At 35.6% G+C, this 20463-nt stretch overlaps 1 protein-coding gene and 2 pseudogenes across 2 annotated transcripts; all 3 read right to left on the bottom strand.

The window, feature by feature from the left end:
* Positions 1-468: 468 nt before the first annotated feature.
* Positions 469-9029, bottom strand: LOC107563467 (dipeptidase 3-like). Of its 2 annotated transcripts, XM_016248356.1 has the most exons (10): positions 8881-9029; positions 7152-7297; positions 6828-6954; positions 6313-6442; positions 3995-4136; positions 3737-3806; positions 2604-2780; positions 2347-2431; positions 2196-2271; positions 469-1842 (listed from the first exon to the last, which is right to left on the bottom strand). In XM_016248356.1, the coding sequence occupies exons 2-10, from the start codon at positions 7286-7288 to the stop codon at positions 1656-1658; spliced, it is 1131 nt and encodes a 376-aa protein (XP_016103842.1). In that variant the 5' UTR covers positions 7289-7297; positions 8881-9029; the 3' UTR covers positions 469-1655. The 2 variants fall into 2 exon arrangements, with proteins under 2 accessions (XP_016103842.1, XP_016103843.1); XM_016248357.1 differs by lacking the exon at positions 2604-2780.
* Positions 9030-9876: 847 nt separating this feature from the next.
* LOC107563486 (E3 ubiquitin-protein ligase AMFR-like) lies at positions 9877-15092 on the bottom strand (annotated as a pseudogene).
* Positions 15093-15620: 528 nt separating this feature from the next.
* On the bottom strand, positions 15621-18426 carry LOC107563485 (E3 ubiquitin-protein ligase AMFR-like; annotated as a pseudogene).
* Between the last annotated feature and the right edge of the window lie 2037 nt (positions 18427-20463).

The following is a 20463-nucleotide window of genomic DNA, read 5'->3' as shown; positions in this document are numbered from 1 at the left end:
CCGGACGAAAGCGCTGGTGCCTTGCCCAGGTCTCACCCCTCGGGTTTCGCCTGCCTCCCCTCGACCCACGATACTTCCTACCCCCACCCACAGGTGGAGGCGGGGCGCGAGTCGCGACACTAGCCCTCTGTGCCCGTCTCTGACCCTCAGACCGAGACGGGCCAGGACCCCTGGTTTGTTCGGGCTCAGACCTGGGCCTTCGTGGTATGAAGAACTTGAACGCTGCTGAGTGTGACTTAGCCTCCCTGAATTTGTCGACCACCGTCTCAACGGAGGTGCCAAACAGTTCAGAGGGCGAAACCGGGGCATCGAGAAGAAAGCCCCTTTCTTTCTTCCCGATGTCCGCCAAGTTCACCCACAACTGCCGCTCCGTCAACACCATAGCAGCCATCGCTCTGCCCATGGCCGAGGCTGCCTGCTTAGTAGCCCGGAGGGGTTTGATAAAAGTTTGTTATTCAGTTTGATAAAATCTCATCCGATTAAATGTGCTGAACCAGTGCAATGACATTTGGATAAGGAGGAATCTTATCATACATTATCAAGAACTGGATGGTAAGGTGTCATATATATGTATACTATATGTATATCAGGGCTGCTAACTCATTTCAGCTTAGAGTAAGAAATCCAGTAGGGGGGGATTCTTAAAAAAAACACAAAACCTGTCAGCAGAGTTTTGTCTGACAGTGGTGCTACTTTGTCTGAGGACTGGTACTGTTTGTATCATAAAATGACAAAATAACTGCTGCAATGGTGCAAAAAAATAAACTTTGCTAATACTAGCTTATTTCTATGTAGGATACAGAATATATTAGTTACCTATATTATTACTAACCTGAACTCAGTTAAGACACAGAGCGTAATCGTAACTCACTGACCTGCCTGCGTTCACACAATATTCAGCATGCATGGAAATAAATTACAATTAAGTTATATATTTTCCCCGATTGGTCTGAATAACTCCCTGTCTCACAGTGCTGCCTACTCTCTCTCACCAGTCAGCACACTCTCAGTGTTCTCTTTACTCCCAATGTTTTTGAAAGTGTGGCGTGAGAACAGTGCCAAATGCGTGAGAGTTGGCAGCCCTGATGTAACAGATACACTTTCTCTGGTCTGTTTGGAGATTTGAGACGTAAGGTAGAGGTGCTTTTTGAAGTGGATGTTGCAATAACAACTGTAATTTAAAAGAAGAGGGTTAGCTGAGGGTGGAAGATAGTGGCTGTAATGTGATCAGATAAATTAATGGGGATCACTGAAAGCAAAGAGCAAAAGTTTTTTTCGAGGAAAATGAAAGGAACTGGAAGGAATTTCCATCTGGCTGTAAAGATCACCATTGTAGTACAAGAAAGGAAGAAGCTGAGGAACAAGATAATGTAAGAATGTGTGTGAGAAAGTTCAGACAACATTTCAGCTGGGATGTCTTATGGAGTTATCCAATGCCAAAAACAAAGAATAGTCAAAGAGATGGGATATTTACAGAAAACCAAAATGAGAATCACAGGTGCTGACTGTGAGCAAAGTGACCAGTGGTCAGTGGTTGAAACCTGTCATATCATGTACGTTAAGTATATGTTTGCTATGTTATGTTTACTAATGTCAATTGCAAGGGTGGGTGTATATTTATACTGGCCCTAAAGAGGCCAAGATTTATACATATCTTAACTGACCTCATTGAACTGGGAACTGGACACAAGAATGAATTTCCTGACCTTCTCAACCTTTCGGAACACTCTGAGGAAGTTCAGTCTTAGCACTCCCGCCAGCTCTTCCTCAGTCCAGTTCCTTGATATCAGCTCCTCAATTAGTGCTGGATATTTGGATACGTCCTCCAGGCCTTTAGGGAATCTGTAATAATACAGGCACGCATAAACACTTGCACACATACAGATAAGGGTCACAGGCATAATCTGCATGCTTTTCTTTGTGGTTCTTGGGGATATGAATTCTTCTGAATAGATTTAAATATTGTAAAATGTGTTAACTGGTGCTGAGAGCACTACAATGTTATTGATAGCTAAAAAATTGATATGTACAATTTTTGTGTTTAAATTCAGCAGAAATCTACAAAGTTTTCAGCAGAATTCTGCAAGCATGGATTCCGTGGAGGTATGTTAGACAAATAAACAGAGCAAAGAAGTGTGTAAACAAAAATTCTGTAAAGTCAATACAGATGAGATGTAGATGAGATGTTAACTTACCCTTGTGCCCCATCAAAGTCTGCTCCAATCCCGATGCTTTCAGCTCCAATCACCTGCTTTAGATGATCAAAATGATCTAAAAAAACATACATTTCAAATTAAAGCCTAAATAAATTAAAATAAAAAAAAACAAAGAAATCTAGTGTCTTACCAGCCACAACAGAAACGTTTGCGTTATTTGAACATGCTACAAAACTGCTGTAGAAGTTCACCATGATAAGCCCGCCATTTTCCTTCTAGAAAGAAAGCAGAGTTTGTTCTTTTCAGTAAATAAAGTTTTTTATTGTCAAAACACGGGTGAAAAGTGTCATTTCCTTTACTGTCTTTCTTTCAGTAAAACTGGCATTTTGGAGATTTTTTTTTCTTTGGGAACTACGTCTAATGCAGCAAAACAAACGGAGGTCTCACCAGCAGCAGCAGCTGCTCGTCAGGTACATTGCGAATATTGTTACAGATAGCATAGGCTGAAGAGTGGCTGAAAATAACCGGAACAGTAGAATGTTTCAGCACAGCTCTGGTTGTCTCCCATGAGCTATGGGACAGATCAACCAGCATTCCCAACCTGTTCATCTCATTCACCACTGCCTGGGGAGAGACGGTTAGAGAATGATTCAGTTAATTAATTACCAGTGTAAAGCAGTTAGTTCTGATCCACTTAGCTCAATTCAACATATCAAGGTAGGTAGGGTAAATTTGTAGAACTTACACTTACACTTTTGTGCACAATATTGTAATGATATGTGACCCTGGAGCACAAAACCAGTCTTAAGTCGCTGGGGTATATTTGTAACAATAGCCAAAAATACATTGTATGGGTCAAAATTATTGATTTTCATTTTTATGCCAAAAATCATTAGGATATTAAGTAAAGATCATGTTCCATGAAGATATTTTGTAAATGTCCTACTGTAGATATATCAAAACTTAATTTTTGATTAGTAATATGCATTGCTAAGAACTTAATTTGGACAACTTTAAACTTGATTTTTTTTGCAGTCAAGATTCCAGATTTTCAAATAGTTGTATCTCTGCCAAATATTGTCCTATCCTAACAAACTATACATCAATGGAAAGCTTATTTATTCAGATGAAATTGACCCTTATGACGTTTTGTGGTCCAGGGTCACATATATGTTGGATAGATGTCTTTTATATGTTATGGGTACAAATTTGTCAGCAATTTTAACACATGTATGCTTCAGATTTTTTTTCTCAAAGGTAATGATGATCTACTGTGCAAACAGGATATAAAAATCACCATCTTGAATATTTTAGTAACTCCAGGATCAAATCCATTTTTATCTTTGAACATTCAGCATTTTTTGTCTCTAGACTTTGGGTTCAAAAAGGGGACACAAGACGGGGATTTCCAAATATAGACGAGAACGAAAGAGGCCTTTAATACCGGGTCAAATTCCCCACTAAATACAAGTGTAACTTTGGTTCAACTATCTTGAATTTAACTTTATCTTCTTACATGATCTTAATCCACATCTGTTGTACATTTTTTATTGACCACTGATTCATCAAGAAAAACTTACCTTGCCAAAATCTGTCAGGCTGTTATTCTTCTGCTGGTAATATGTGTAATAACTTGATGAGCTCTCAGCCCTACACATTACATTATTGGAGAAAGTTGGATAAATTAACTATATGAAATGGACCAATAAAAATTCAGGGACAGTATGCAGTATAAATTGTATTTGTGCTCCTCTCTCAATTCAGTATTAAAACTTGTTTGTTTAAATGCACAGATTATTATTATTAGCTTATGCTGTACATGTATGGTGAGTATTTACCATGGGGTGTTGCAGTTGTGTGTGAGGGCCATGGATCTTACTCCAAGCTGGTAGAACATGCGTAGTGCTGCTAAACTGCTGTCGATGGAGTGACCTCCCTCTATACTGATTAGACATGCGATTTTTGTACTAGTCCTCATTCCTTAAACACACACAAATGTTTTGTTTATTAATAGTTTAAAGACACAAATATATAAAACGATGTGTAGTCCTTTTTTTCCCTCTTCTCTCCACAACAGTAATAATCTGAGCACAATGGACATTAGTGCCTTTATATCTCCCTGTAAAATGAAGTGAACAGTCAGTGTGCAATGATCATGGCTGAGTACAACTGTAGCTGTTTCTAAGCCAGGCACTTGTCATTTGGCTGAAACCACCTGACATTGTTCAATCTCCAAAAAAAAAAAAAAAAACACGTCTAATATGTTATGTTGCACAACATCAATACCAGGTACTACCCTTATTTCACAAAGAACTCTTGCAGACACTTCTATAAACTACTGTTCAAACGCTTGGGGTCAGTAAGTTTTTGTTTTGTTTTTTTAATTCAGCTAGCATTCAGTGACATTCATCATGCACTAAACCGATCATAAGTAATAGTTTCTAATAAACATCTATTAATTTAAAACAATTTCCAATATACACTGTTCTTTTGAACTTTCTATTCATCAAAGAATCCTGAAAACAACGTATCATGGTTTTCACAAAAATATTAAGCAGCACAACTGTTTTCAACATTGATAATAACAAGAAATGCTACATTTTGTTACATTTTATGCAACACGACACATGCTCCATTTTAAAATATATTAAAATAGAAAACAGTTGTTTAAATTGCCATAATATTTAGCAATACTACTGTTTTACTTGTTTTGATCCAATAAATGCAACCTTGGTGAGCATAAATAGACTTACTTTCAAAAACATTAAAATATCAACCCCAAACTTTTGGACGGTAGTGTATGATATGTGAAATGCAGTCTAGATGTTTGACAGTGTTACGTATGGAAAGCATTAGTCCAATCATGTTGAGTGAGATATCCTCAGGCAGGTAGTTGTGAGATTGCATAGTCTCTTCTCCATTCACTTTGGATATGGACTTCCAAAGGAACTTTCATGCCATTAAGATTTTTATTTTCAAACTTTCCCTGAAGAGACTAAAAGTTTTATCATCAATTACTCACTCTCATGAGATTCTAAACCTGCATGACTCTTTGGTGGAACATGAAAATAGATATTCTGAAGAATGTTGGCAACCCAACAGTTTTGGTGACCATTGACTTGCAATGTATGGTAAAAAAAAAAAAATACAATTTCTCCAAATACCATTTTATATTCCACAGTAGAAAGTAGTCACGATAAATGATTATAGAATTTAAATTTTTGTGTGAACTTTCCCTCAAAGCAACAAACTGCTAGAAGATACATGGTATGATTGACAGGGTAAAGCCTCTGTTCAACTGGCAGGAACAACACTTTTCACTTTTTCATTGATTATGATTAACACATTGAGAAATAAAAGACAGAAGCAATCAGTCATTGGAAGACAAAACTGTAACAAATGTCATAGTCTTCTACTAGCAATAGATCTCCCTCAAAATCTCAAAAATGTGCTTGTTTTGAAATAGAATTTGAGATGACAAACCTATAAACGTTAATATTACAGCAAAAGGATATTACATTAATTCCCTAAACTGTTCAGTATAAAGTTGAAAACTTCAAAACAGGCCCAGAACTAAAATCAAATCGCTGAGAGTGCTTCTTAAATTAGTGACGGTGCTTTAACCTTAAAATAAAGGTTTTAGTGCCGTCCATCGCTATTGCGCAAAGAACGCTCTGATTATAATCACTAAAAGCTGTCATGCATCTTAGTTTATCGCGATCTCACAAAGTTATGTTATAATCAAGGAAGGTCTCTATGTTGCACAATGAATCTCTTATTTACACTGCGCCTACACTTTGTTATAATGAGAAGATTCGTACTGAACACAATACCTGCAAAAACTCCGGTGATTTGAGCAGTGAGTGGATTCTTAAAAGCATCTGATTAACTGTTGTGTACAAGAAATAAACGGATATGTCTGTGACTTGCTATTACTCAACGCTGCAAAACACGTTGAAATAGAAACCGATCTTGCGCAAACCATAACGCACTGGATAGTTTGCCAAATCTGCAATGAAATGCCATTATTACAGCTTTAACTGAGGGTGCTATTGATTTCCTTTGAGCACCCCTGTAGAACCAGGCCTGCTTCAAAATGTTCAGTCACAGAAAAGTGAAATGACTTGGTCTAGTGGAGGTTGGGGTGCAATAGTACCTTCAGCTGTGGTGACCAGTTCCATCTCTGGGTTTTCAGTACACATACGACGAATTACATCAATCTGTTCCAAGGTCAGTCTGACAGCATCTTTGTCCTGAGCTGTGCACAACACGTACGCCGCAAAAACCTAACAAATTTCAAGGACTTATTTATCTCTAATCATGCACAAAATAACCAAAACAGCAAACTGGCCACTCACTTGTGGGTCCAAAATATCTAAGAAAGATGGCAATGTTTGGCAGAAATTAGCAGTTTCAGTGAAATTCAGTGACTTATTAAAGAAATTATTAGAAGAGGAAAGTGGACTTTAAGATAATGGTTAAAGATAATCATAAATTGCTCATGGAACCACACAATATTAGCTGTGTGCGAATTTGGGGCAGAACAAGCTTGTTCTTCAGGCCCAGCACTTGATCTACACAATATACAGTATACACAAATAGGTTTGTGACTTCATTTTTACAAATGGTTAAAGATTCAGATTATACTCAAGATCAGCCAGGAGAAATTACCTGTCCTCCAACATGGCCAGCAGTGAGGCGACTAATATCTGTAGCCACCCTAGGATTGTGGTGCATATTGAAAGTGCTCAGTTTGTTATTATGGTGCATTCTCAGACGTAATGCCAGGTCATTGTGTCTGAGTAAAGAGAAAGAGAAGCAGTGTGAAATTTTAAACCATTTTTATTGGAGTTGGTGCAACTACAACCTTCTCTGAAGCCATTTACTGTCAGTATTCTCAGCTATATAATATTATAAACCAGTTATGTTTAAAGCACAGATTACAAATAAAAATGAATGATGTGTAAATGAATGAAAGTGAAAAGTAAGTCATACCCATCAATCAGTGGATATTTTGTCATTATATCCAGTGCTCTACTGGTTTCGGATATCACTCCATGAAGTGAGAGAAGGGTGCATACGAACCACCATATCCATGCACCTCTGATGCCTGCTTTTTTATATATTAACATCCTATGATGCTGATAAAAAAAAGTCAAAGGATTTGCTCTAATAAAATATAGTCAGAAATTGGAAGCAACTGGCCAAACATATAATATATAGTATATAGTGAAATATGATATATTATATATATATATATATATATATATATATATATATATATATATTATATGTTTGGCCAGTATATATATATATATACTACATCAGATTTCACTATGAACTATAAAGAAATTAAGAAATCAAGAGATATTTCATATAAATCTTTATGACAAGAATAGTTCAAGAACTAGTTCAATAACTGAGAAGCTGATTTTAAATTCAAGAAAGAAATGAAATGGATGAAGGGGAGACCCAGGCTATTCGTCAAATAGAGAGGTTGTCACAATATTTTAGAGCCTAATATAATTTTTTTAATTTAAAGGTTGTTTTCGTTTCAAAAGTGCCCTTTATTTGTTTCCATTATTTTAAATACAGGATATATCCTGTATCCTGGCAACAGCATATAGTCAGCAAAACCCACAGGCCACGTTTCTATTATTATTATTAATTTCATACACTTCACTGATGTAAGATCTGTATCTTTTGCCAAAAACGTCGACCTGTGGTATCTTTTTAATGTTTTACTAACATGAAAATGTTATTGAGCATACAGCTTAAACACACTATTTTATCTATCAAGCAACTGTAGTGTGAACACGCCTCGCTATGAGAGCATTTAATTAACTATATTTTATTTCTTGGACTAAAGATGTTCAACATGTATGTAATATGGGCAACAAAACCAGTAATAAGGGTCCATTTTTTTTAAAATTGAGATTTATACGTCATATGAAAGCTGAATAAATAAGCTTTTCATTGACGTATGGTTTATTAGGGGAAAAAAATAATCTAAATACTGAGAAAAAATCGCCTTTAAAGTTGTCCAAATGACGTTCTTAGCAATGCAAATTACTAAACTTAATTTTTGATTTGATATAATTACGGTAGGAACTTTACAAAATATCTTAATGGAACATGATCTTTACTTAAAATCCTAATGATTTTTGGCATAAAAGAAAAACCGTTCATTTTGACCCATACAATGTATTTTTGGCTATTGCTACAAGTATACCCCAGCGACTTCAGACTGGTTTTGTGCTCCAGGGTCACGCAAAATCGCCTTTAAAGTTGTCCAAATGACGTTCTTAGCAATGCAAATTACTAAACTTAATTTTTGATTTGATATAATTACGGTAGGAACTTTACAAAATATCTTAATGGAACATGATCTTTACTTAAAATCCTAATGATTTTTGGCATAAAAGAAAAACCGTTCATTTTGACCCATACAATGTATTTTTGGCTATTGCTACAAATATACCCCAGCGACTTCAGACTGGTTTTGTGCTCCAGGGTCACGTATATATACGTGTACGTATGTCTTACCTAACTGTATATCTAACTGTCTAAACACCGGGAGAAAAAAAGTAGTGAATAACAAAAATTGTTAGAAATCCGGATCTCCCCTACTCCGTTATGTCAAATAGTATCAAGCACGCCTGAAATGTCCGTCTGTAAAATACACAGTATAGCCTATTATAAATAGACTACCATTATTACTCACCGCGTCAGGAGGCTTGCTCTAAAGTTGGCTACTCGTGAACGTGAAGAGATGTTTATGCTGTGTGGAGTAATCTGTTACTCTGTGCGGAATTTGCCCATGTGTTGTTCTACAGAGTATGTCTCGGTTTAAAACGTTTTCTGCTTTGCCCTTCGGAGAAGTGTCGCCCTCTTCCGCGAGGTCTTCGTAGGCACATAAACATGAACTGTACCCTAATTGGAAGCACATGTAAAAAACACTGGCCTTCGGAAAAACAAATGTTCTGTTTGACTTTGTCACACGCTTTAACATGTTAGATAAATGAATTGGTTTCATATAGGCTACATATAACGTAAAAAAAATGTCAAAGATTAAAAAGTTGTCATGTCCTCAGAAAACACAATGTATGATGAGTCAAAAGTTATAGAATAATTCAAAAAATGCGCTTAAAAGTGAAAAAAAGTCTAAAAATTACATTAAAAATATTAAATAGATAATGCGAAACCACAATGTAACATGCTGACTATCTTTTAAAAAGTGGTCTACAACAGAACTTCAGCTTAAATTTGTGACCAATGTCAATTTACAAATCCATCTCAATATAGCCAACACACAAATTAGGCTATATGAATTTTCCACAACAAACAAAAATACACTTTTGCTTGGCTGTAACAGGTAGCTGTTTTTATGAGGAAAATCATTTCTTCAGTTATTCTGCTAGAGCTTAGTTATATAAAGAAATATACTAAACATTGTATTTTTCTTTTCAGATCTTCTTAGCACTTTAAAACTGTTAACCTTGCACTTGCACACTACCATCAAGAAATTCAAAGGGAAAGGCAGACTATGCCTTATAGTGTTAATAATAACACTTCCTTCAAATGTATTTGTGATCAAACAACTTGAACTGATAGTTTCATTCTTTCTTTCTTTTTTTGGTCTCAGTGAGCTGTCAGGAAAGGCACTAAGAAATGCAGTCAGTGGCACATTCTTATTTTGTTTCGAAACCTTTAGAATTGACTACTCTGTTAGGGCTACCTGATGAAACATCTCTTCATCCTGGTGTACCTGAAAACCAGTAAATGGATAATGACAATCAGACAAAAATGTGAATTTTTAGCTAAATATTTTTAACTATGGCAACAATTTTTATGGTAAATAAGTCATGGCATAATATGGTAACTATTTCAATAGAAAACAATTTATATGGACAATGTAGATTGTCACTTTATTACCTGTGAGTCGTCTGCCTGCAGGAGAAAAATCATATTAGAAGAGTGCACAAATGATTGGAGCTCTGTTTGTATTTGGCACAGCAGCTGGGCCCGAGCTGAGTGACAGTGATGCCCCCTCCTGCTCATTTCTGCTATATGACTGCCACTTCTATTTACAGACATCCTACATGTGGGACATGACATATCCTGCTCTAGCCAGGAATGCAAGCATGACCTGAAAACACACGGGTACCAGCATCTTGGAGACCATTTAAAGAGATTTCCTAGGAAAATGTCTGATATATTTCCACAGCAAAGCATAATACTTTATTATAGTCACCCATTTAGCTCAGTGCTGCATGACAGATTAGATTCACATACTGTAGAGGACTTAGCCATCATCTAGGGTGAATAAGTAATTTCTTGTAACTAATAAATCCTGCTCTATCTGTAATGTGGTCATTTTCATACTTGTGGAAAAGGTGCCCACAGGGCAGTTTGTATGCTGTGTACATCTTTTCCAAGCAGATAGCACATCTGTCATCATGAGACGCCAGCTCTTCCATTGTAGCCATAGAAAACCTGCCAAGAGACATTATGATATAGGAGGCCCATCTTTTCTCTCTTCATTACTGCAAATTGCCAAAACAGAGGGCACATATAACAGCTGTTACCTTACTCATGTACACAAATAAACCAGCATACAGCATAATACACTACAGGGAAAAACAGAGTTTGAGAAACTTAAACTGATATTTCAGGAAATTCAGGTTCACTATAAGTAGCATTATTAACTATTATTTGAACCTTTTTACAGACTGTGACGCATTTCCACATTTATCAATAGTAATAAAACAACTAAATGTTCCTCTTTCAATGGTTCATAATTAATATAATTAATAAAATATTTTTAAAATAAAAGTAAAAAAAAACATGATTTGTCTCACCAACATGTGGATATGATGCATCATATTTAGGAAAAGAATACCTATCTCCATGACAATGTTCCTCTTTCAATGGTTCATAATTAATATAATTAATAAAATATTTTTAAAATAAAAGTAAAAAAACATGATTTGTCTCACCAACATGTGGATATGATGCATCATATTTAGGAAAAGAATACCTATCTCCATGAAGTCTGTGTAATAAATACAGGCCTCTTTATCTTCCCAGGAACCTTCACAGATCAGATCATACAGGTGAATTATGTACCTGAACAAAGGGAGATGTCATTTATAGCAGGCACTGCTATCTGTTCAGAGGTGTTTTTAATCAGTGAGATGACTATCAGGTGTCAGTGTGTGCTCTGTTTTATTTAAAGAACAGGGATCTATCAAAGTCTGATCATGTTTGTGGAAGTGTATCATGGCATGAACAAAGGAGATCTCTGAGGACCTCAGAAAAAAAGAGTTGCTGTTGCTCATCAGGCTAGAAAAGGTTTACAAAAACATCTCTAAAGAGTTTGGACTCCACCAATCCACAGTCAGACAGATTGTGTAGAAATGGAGGAGATTCAAGACCACTGTAACCCTCCCCAGGAGTACTCCACCAACAAAGATCACTCCAAAAGCAATACTTGTAATAGTCTGTAAGGTTGCAAAGGAACCCAGGGTAACTTCTAAGCAACTAAAGACCTTTCTCACATTGGCTAATGTTAATGTTCATGAGTCCACCATCAGGAGAACACTGAACAACCACGGTGTGCATGGTGCATCCAAAAAGAACATTGCTGCCATTCTGCAGTTTGCTAAAGATCATGCGGACAAGCCACTACTGGATCCGGCTACTGGAGAAATGTTTTGTGGACAGATGAGACCAAAATAGAACTTTTTGGTTTAAATGAGAAGTGTTATGTTTGAAGAAAAGAACACACTGCATTCCAGCATAAGAACCTCATCCCATCTGTGAAACATGGTGGTGCTGGTATCATGGTTTGGGCCTGTTTTACTGCATCTGGACCAGGACGGTTTGCCATCATTGATGGAACAATGAATTATAAATATGTCCGGACATCTGTCAGTGAACTAATTCTCAAGAGAAAGTGGGTCATGCAGCAAGACAACGACCCCAAGCACACAAGTTGTTCTACCAAAGAATGGTTAAAGAAGAACAAAGCAAATGTTTCGTAATGGTCAAGTCAAAATCTGGACCTTGGAGTCTGGATCTGGAAGCAAGTAGTTCATAGGAGGAAACCCACCAACATCACAGAGGTGAAGCGGTTCTGTACTGAGGAATGGTCTAAAACTCCTTCAAGATGTTGTGCAGGACTGATCAGCAGTTACAAGAAACACAAGATCAGATCAGATACTGAAAGCAAAGATTTGCATACTTTTGCCACTCACAGATATGTAACACTGGATTGTTTTTCTCAATTAATAAATGGCAAAGAAAATATTTTTGTCTCATTTGTTTGTTTGGGTTCTCTTTGTCTACTTTCAGGACTTATGTGAAATTTTGATAATGTTTTGAGTCATATTTATGCAGAAATATAGAAAATTCTAAAGGGTTCACAAACTTTCAAGCAGCACTGTATAAGGTATTATGTATCCTAAAAATGCATAGAACAATGGCATTCCAGTCACTTCTTATGGGTCTTTATATCAATCTGTACTGTACTTGAGTTCTGTTAAAACCAAATATTTACTTATGAATAATTCTATCATATTTATGAATACAAAAATATTTATGAATCTAAGCAATTCTATTTATGAATAATAATAAGCCAATCAACCATACAAATTCAACTTTCCTTACTTACAAAAGAATTGCATGGCTCATATATACAGTACCATAAGGCACTGTAAAAACAATGACTTTTTAAGTATTTGTACACGTGAAATCAAGTACTATATAAGTTTGTTTTTAAATGCATACAGACTTAAGATACACACATACAAACAGGTTCACATGCACACACATTCAAACTTACTTCAACTGCCATAAAGGAGAGAGTGTGCATACCATGGGAAAACCCCAGCAGGCCACATAATACAGTGAGAACCCCAGAGGACACAAACAAACACATCAGCATGAACAACACACGCATATGGCTGCCCAGAGTCGAGGTGGAGGATGACGAGATCTATGCAACAAAAACACACAATATCATAGATTACATTGAATGCATAATGTAGCACTAAAAAAGGAAATGACAGTGATGCACAACAAAATGCAGTTTTATGACCTCTTTAACCTCACCATTGCTGTCTAGGTTAAAACACTTACATGAGGAATGATACTGATTTGAAATCATAATCTTGTCTAATGCTTAAACTGAAAATTATTTTAGTAAACACGTGGGGATTCAAGGACTAATGCTATTTATAATGTTAATCCTGAAATTGATATGGACTTGGGTGGTCACATGGTAGGCCATCTGTGTTTTCCACAGTTTCCAGGCACTGGATTTCTCTCTCTGAGTATTGGATATCTGGATATTAAGTGAAAATATTTTTACTTACATACTCAAAACGATCTTTGCAGAGCTGGGCCAACAGCTGGAGAAAAAGAAGTGTACAGTAGAGAACCAAAGACACCACATGGCCAGCTCCCTCTCTGACTGCACATTCAGCACACCAAAGAGAAAAATGAACTTGTAGAACAGAAAGTTCCAGATTTTGTCCTTGAGGTTCTTATAGCAGGAATGTCAAGAACATAAATGAACATACAGATGGGTTCATTAGTCATACATTGCTATGTCTAGATATGGAGAAACACACTGAAACGTAATTAATTCCTTATATTAAATTTTATCTGTTTTTCATTTATTCTAAGATCACCAAACACAACAAGCTGGACACATTTTGCCATCAGCAGGAGAAAACAGCACAGTGTTCACAAGGACCTGAGGAGATTAACAATGTACAGTAGCTGCACTAATGTACATTTGCTTTAATGATACTAAACATCTAAAACCTAATATGCAGTATACAGCGTTCATATACATATGAAACACCAAGTTTAAAGAATATGCAGGACCATGTTGTTTGAATTAGTGCTGTCAAACGATTAATCACATCCAAAATAAAAGTTTTTAATTGCATAATATGTGTGTGTATGGTGTATATTTATTATGTATATATTTACATGTATATATATTTATATTATATATAAATATATTTAATATATAAATGTAACATATTTTTCTCAATATACATGCATGGGTGTGTGTTTATATATACATAATAAATATACACAATACATATATATAATACGCAAACAAAAACTTTCATTTTGGATGCGATTAATCACGATTAATCATTTGACAGCACTAGTTTGAATAAAAAAGGTTACGTTTTCATACAATGACATGCATCAATGATGAATATGAAATAATTTAATAATCTAGTTTAAAGTACCTAAACGTACCAAGTTCTTAGAAATACCTTCATATTCATGTTGGTTTCATACATTTAAAAAAACCTTTTGAAACATTTAAAAACCGAGTTAATCATGCTAAAATTCAATGCGGTCAAAAGTTATTATTTTTTTTAATTACATCACATTTTAATTTTTTTATTATAATTGATATAAAAAATAGTATGCCAAACGGCCAAGAGCGTTACACCTTAACATTTTACTTTAAGCCTCAGCAGGGAAAAAAACTAAAATTATTTTAATTCAGAAATTGATAACGTTTAATTTAAAAGTAATTTTTACACGAATTACGTTTTTTAAATATATATTATGTATCCGAAAAACAAATTGGCAATTAAGTCATTCACTGACCCATATAATTCTGGGTTATGTAAGGATATTTGACCACTTACCCATATACAGAAGCTTTCCGTATCTTGATACCAGAAAACAGTTGCATATAATTTTTCATTGTTGACATTGTCATCGCCTGTCCTGCCAGCGGGTGAGTCCTGAGAGAGTTTGTTCATGAGAACGGTCTGTTTGAACGGATCTTTCGTCTCTTCATACACATTGAAGATGCACCCTGACAGTAAACATACACTGAATGCTGCGTATTTGAACCCATGCCCAGGACAACACATCAACAACCCTCAGCGCCATAATCACCAATACACAAAAATTTCTCTCTGTCTTTAACTGACTATCGATAATAGGATACTTTAAGACTTAGGCTAAATATTCCGTTTCGGCTGTCTAAAACCTGAACTTTTTGGTTTAAATGAGAAGTGTTATGTTTGAAGAAAAGAACACACTGCATTCCAGCATAAGAACCTCATCCCATCTGTGAAACATGGTGGTGCTGGTATCATGGTTTGGGCCTGTTTTACTGCATCTGGACCAGGACGGTTTGCCATCATTGATGGAACAATGAATTATAAATATGTCCGGACATCTGTCAGTGAACTAATTCTCAAGAGAAAGTGGGTCATGCAGCAAGACAACGACCCCAAGCACACAAGTTGTTCTACCAAAGAATGGTTAAAGAAGAACAAAGCAAATGTTTCGTAATGGTCAAGTCAAAATCTGGACCTTGGAGTCTGGATCTGGAAGCAAGTAGTTCATAGGAGGAAACCCACCAACATCACAGAGGTGAAGCGGTTCTGTACTGAGGAATGGTCTAAAACTCCTTCAAGATGTTGTGCAGGACTGATCAGCAGTTACAAGAAACACAAGATCAGATCAGATACTGAAAGCAAAGATTTGCATACTTTTGCCACTCACAGATATGTAACACTGGATTGTTTTTCTCAATTAATAAATGGCAAAGAAAATATTTTTGTCTCATTTGTTTGTTTGGGTTCTCTTTGTCTACTTTCAGGACTTATGTGAAATTTTGATAATGTTTTGAGTCATATTTATGCAGAAATATAGAAAATTCTAAAGGGTTCACAAACTTTCAAGCAGCACTGTATAAGGTATTATGTATCCTAAAAATGCATAGAACAATGGCATTCCAGTCACTTCTTATGGGTCTTTATATCAATCTGTACTGTACTTGAGTTCTGTTAAAACCAAATATTTACTTATGAATAATTCTATCATATTTATGAATACAAAAATATTTATGAATCTAAGCAATTCTATTTATGAATAATAACAAGCCAATCAACCATACAAATTCAACTTTCCTTACTTACAAAAGAATTGCATGGCTCATATATACAGTACCATAAGGCACTGTAAAAACAATGACTTTTTAAGTATTTGTACACGTGAAATCAAGTACTATATAAGTTTGTTTTTAAATGCATACAGACTTAAGATACACACATACAAACAGGTTCACATGCACACACATTCAAACTTACTTCAACTGCCATAAAGGAGAGAGTGTGCATACCATGGGAAAACCCCAGCAGGCCACATAATACAGTGAGAACCCCAGAGGACACAAACAAACACATCAGCATGAACAACACACGCATATGGCTGCCCAGAGTCGAGGTGGAGGATGACGAGATCTATGCAACAAAAACACACAATATCATAGATTACATTGAATGCATAATGTAGCACTAAAAAAGGAAATGACAGTGATGCACAACAAAATGCAGTTTTATGACCTCTTTAACCTCACCATTGCTGTCTAGGTTAAAACACTTACATGAGGAATGATACTGATTTGAAATCATAATCTTGTCTAATGCTTAAACTGAAAATTATTTTAGTAAACACGTGGGGATTCAAGGACTAATGCTATTTATAATGTTAATCCTGAAATTGATATGGACTTGGGTGGTCACATGGTAGGCCATCTGTGTTTTCCACAGTTTCCAGGCACTGGATTTCTCTCTCTGAGTATTGGGTATCTGGATATTAAGTGAAAATATTTTTACTTACATACTCAAAACGATCTTTGCAGAGCTGGGCCAACAGCTGGAGAAAAAGAAGTGTACAGTAGAGAACCAAAGACACCACATGGCCAGCTCCCTCTCTGACTGCACATTCAGCACACCAAAGAGAAAAATGAACTTGTAGAACAGAAAGTTCCAGATTTTGTCCTTGAGGTTCTTATAGCAGGAATGTCAAGAACATAAATGAACATACAGATGGGTTCATTAGTCATACATTGCTATGTCTAGATATGGAGAAACACACTGAAACGTAATTAATTCCTTATATTAAATTTTATCTGTTTTTTATTTATTCTAAGATCACCAAACACAACAAGCTGGACACATTTTGCCATCAGCAGGAGAAAACAGCACAGTGTTCACAAGGACCTGAGGAGATTAACAATGTACAGTAGCTGCACTAATGTACATTTGCTTTAATGATACTAAACATCTAAAACCTAATATGCAGTATACAGCGTTCATATACATATGAAACACCAAGTTTAAAGAATATGCAGGACCATGTTGTTTGAATTAGTGCTGTCAAACGATTAATCATATCCAAAATAAAAGTTTTTAATTGCATAATATGTGTGTGTATGGTGTATATTTATTATGTATATATAAATACACAGACTTGCAGTATATATTTTGAAAATATTTACATGTATATATATTTATATTATATATAAATATATTTAATATATAAATGTAACATATTTTTCTCAATATACATGCATGGGTGTGTGTTTATATATACATAATAAATATACACAATACATATATATAATACGCAAACAAAAACTTTCATTTTGGATGCGATTAATCGCGATTAATCGTTTGACAGCACTAGTTTGAATAAAAAAGGTTACGTTTTCATACAATGACATGCATCAATGATGAATATGAAATAATTTAATAATCTAGTTTAAAGTACCTAAACGTACCAAGTTCTTAGAAATACCTTCATATTCATGTTGGTTTCATACATTTAAAAAAACCTTTTGAAACATTTAAAAACCGAGTTAATCATGCTAAAATTCAATGCGGTCAAAAGTTATTATTTTTTTTAATTACATCACATTTTAATTTTTTTATTATAATTGATATAAAAAATAGTATGCCAAACGGCCAAGAGCGTTACACCTTAACATTTTACTTTAAGCCTCAGCAGGGAAAAAAACTAAAATTATTTTAATTCAGAAATTGATAACGTTTAATTTAAAAGTAATTTTTACACGAATTACGTTTTTTAAATATATATTATGTATCCGAAAAACAAATTGGCAATTAAGTCATTCACTGACCCATATAATTCTGGGTTATGTAAGGATATTTGACCACTTACCCATATACAGAAGCTTTCCGTATCTTGATACCAGAAAACAGTTGCATATAATTTTTCATTGTTGACATTGTCATCGCCTGTCCTGCCAGCGGGTGAGTCCTGAGAGAGTTTGTTCATGAGAACGGTCTGTTTGAACGGATCTTTCGTCTCTTCATACACATTGAAGATGCACCCTGACAGTAAACATACACTGAATGCTGCGTATTTGAACCCATGCCCAGGACAACACATCAACAACCCTCAGCGCCATAATCACCAATACACAAAAATTTCTCTCTGTCTTTAACTGACTATCGATAATAGGATACTTTAAGACTTAGGCTAAATATTCCGTTTCGGCTGTCTAAAACCTGTCGTTAAGGCAAGACTTCAGCGTTGTCACTTTACTTAAGGTTGCACGAGAGAGGGCGCAAACAAGGGATTAAGATCCAAAACAGAATCAGATTCTCGAAACTGCTCCTTCAAACTCAATTTCATCGATTTGAAATTAGAGTGCAATTAGAAACTAATATGGGAGATTGATGCTAGTATTATTTCTCAGGTTACGTTCATTTTTGTCTATTCTTAGCCTCATAACTTGCCTGGATGCAAACATTTTGAATATATGTATTTGAAGCATTCATTACTTTCACAATGGATGTAAATAAATAAATAATAGCCTAGACAGCTTAAAGGAAATAATTAACACAGGGCCAACTTGTTTTATTAAAGCATTAATTCACAAAATATTTGTATATATTGTGCATGTTATGTTTTTTCTGCTCTTTATATGCTATTTTTCCTACTAATGTACTTTTTACAGTTCCAAAATCCAAACAACCGAACCCAAGTAATATCAATTAAGCTGGAGTTCAAGAAAAGAGGGAATATCAAGTCAGGTCAAGTCAAGACGGATGCGCTTTTATACTTTCTGGTGCTTACGTCACCCTGCTCGTGATGTCTCGCTGCTCCATTGGACTGATTTGACGCGTGCTTCAGAACGCGGTCACGCAAGGGCATTTCCAAAGCGAATCTCGGCGCAGCTCGAGTTCCTGAAGGGGAACTGCAGTTCATTGCACCTCTTTTTTCTCTGGAGACCTGTTTCTACTCAACTTTCTTTCAGAACCAATTTTTATTTACTTATTTTGTGTTTTCTTCACATTTTAGATTTTCTTGTAAACACCACAACAACCAATTCACAGAGTGTGCAGCCCTCTGGAGGTATATTAATGTGTTAAAAACAGCAATACACAGCAATAGCTTGTGGATTCTTCTTGGAGACAAACACCGGTAAGTCTGCACTTAATGAGTCACAAATCACAACGTTAGCAACTGCACGGAGAACTCATTAAAGGTACAAACTACTGTTTGTTCTTAATTGAATAGTCAGTTCAGAACATGTGCATAGATTATGCTTATCAATTATATAATACTTTTTTGTCTGGTAAAAATTGGTTGGTATTCCAGGCTACTACATGCACACATATTTGTGCAGTTTAATTTTAGCCTTTTCTGCTTTTTTCCATATGCAGTGTCTGGGAATTATATACTCTACCATTCAAAAGTTTGTGGTCAGTAAAAGTTTTTTGTGTGTAAGAATGTTTTTTGACAGATATGACCCCAAACTTTTGAACTGCAGTGAAGCTGGTCTCTTCAGAAAAAATGGAACCAACCATGTGACTTTAAATGAATGAATAAATCAATAAATTAGAGACATGTTCTACAAAGCGCCACAAGGTGGTACCATCGAGTCAACAATTAGTCTTATCCAGGAACTTCTTATGTCATGTATAGTGGATTCATTGAAAGTTGTCTTATTGCATAACCTCTGCTTGGATCCTGTTTGTCTTTATTTTTCATATTTTAGCATTTTACTACAGTAGCAAGCCTAATGACATGTGATAATCATTTCAACATATTGTTAGCCTACTTGCTAATTGTTATATAACCTCTAAATAATATGTGAAACAACACAAGAGCATCAGTAGGCTATTAGATTATCATTTCAACAACTTGTTAATTACTAATTGTCGCATACAGTGGCAGCTTGTCGGGTGAGGCACTGCAGTCACGTCATCTGCGCTTCGGGGAGGCACAGCTTCCCCAAAATGTTGAGGTGAAAATGGGAGGAGGACGATTTAATGTTAATAAAATTCACAATTCATTTTAGTTCATGTCTCAGAAGGTGTCTTTTTTGTTTGTAATTTCACAGCTGTAATACCATAACATGTTACTGAAGTTGGAAAGCGCCGCTTTTCTACCGTGAGTGTGCCGAATCTGCTGATGTAACTACAACTGCTACGCGATA

The sequence above is a fragment of the Sinocyclocheilus grahami genome, unplaced genomic scaffold, assembly GCF_001515645.1.
Source record: "Sinocyclocheilus grahami isolate Dianchi unplaced genomic scaffold, SAMN03320097.WGS_v1.1 scaffold876.1, whole genome shotgun sequence".
NCBI lineage: Eukaryota > Metazoa > Chordata > Actinopteri > Cypriniformes > Cyprinidae > Sinocyclocheilus > Sinocyclocheilus grahami.
Note: the sequence above shows the minus strand (reverse complement) of the source record. Positions and strands in the feature narration are given on the sequence as shown.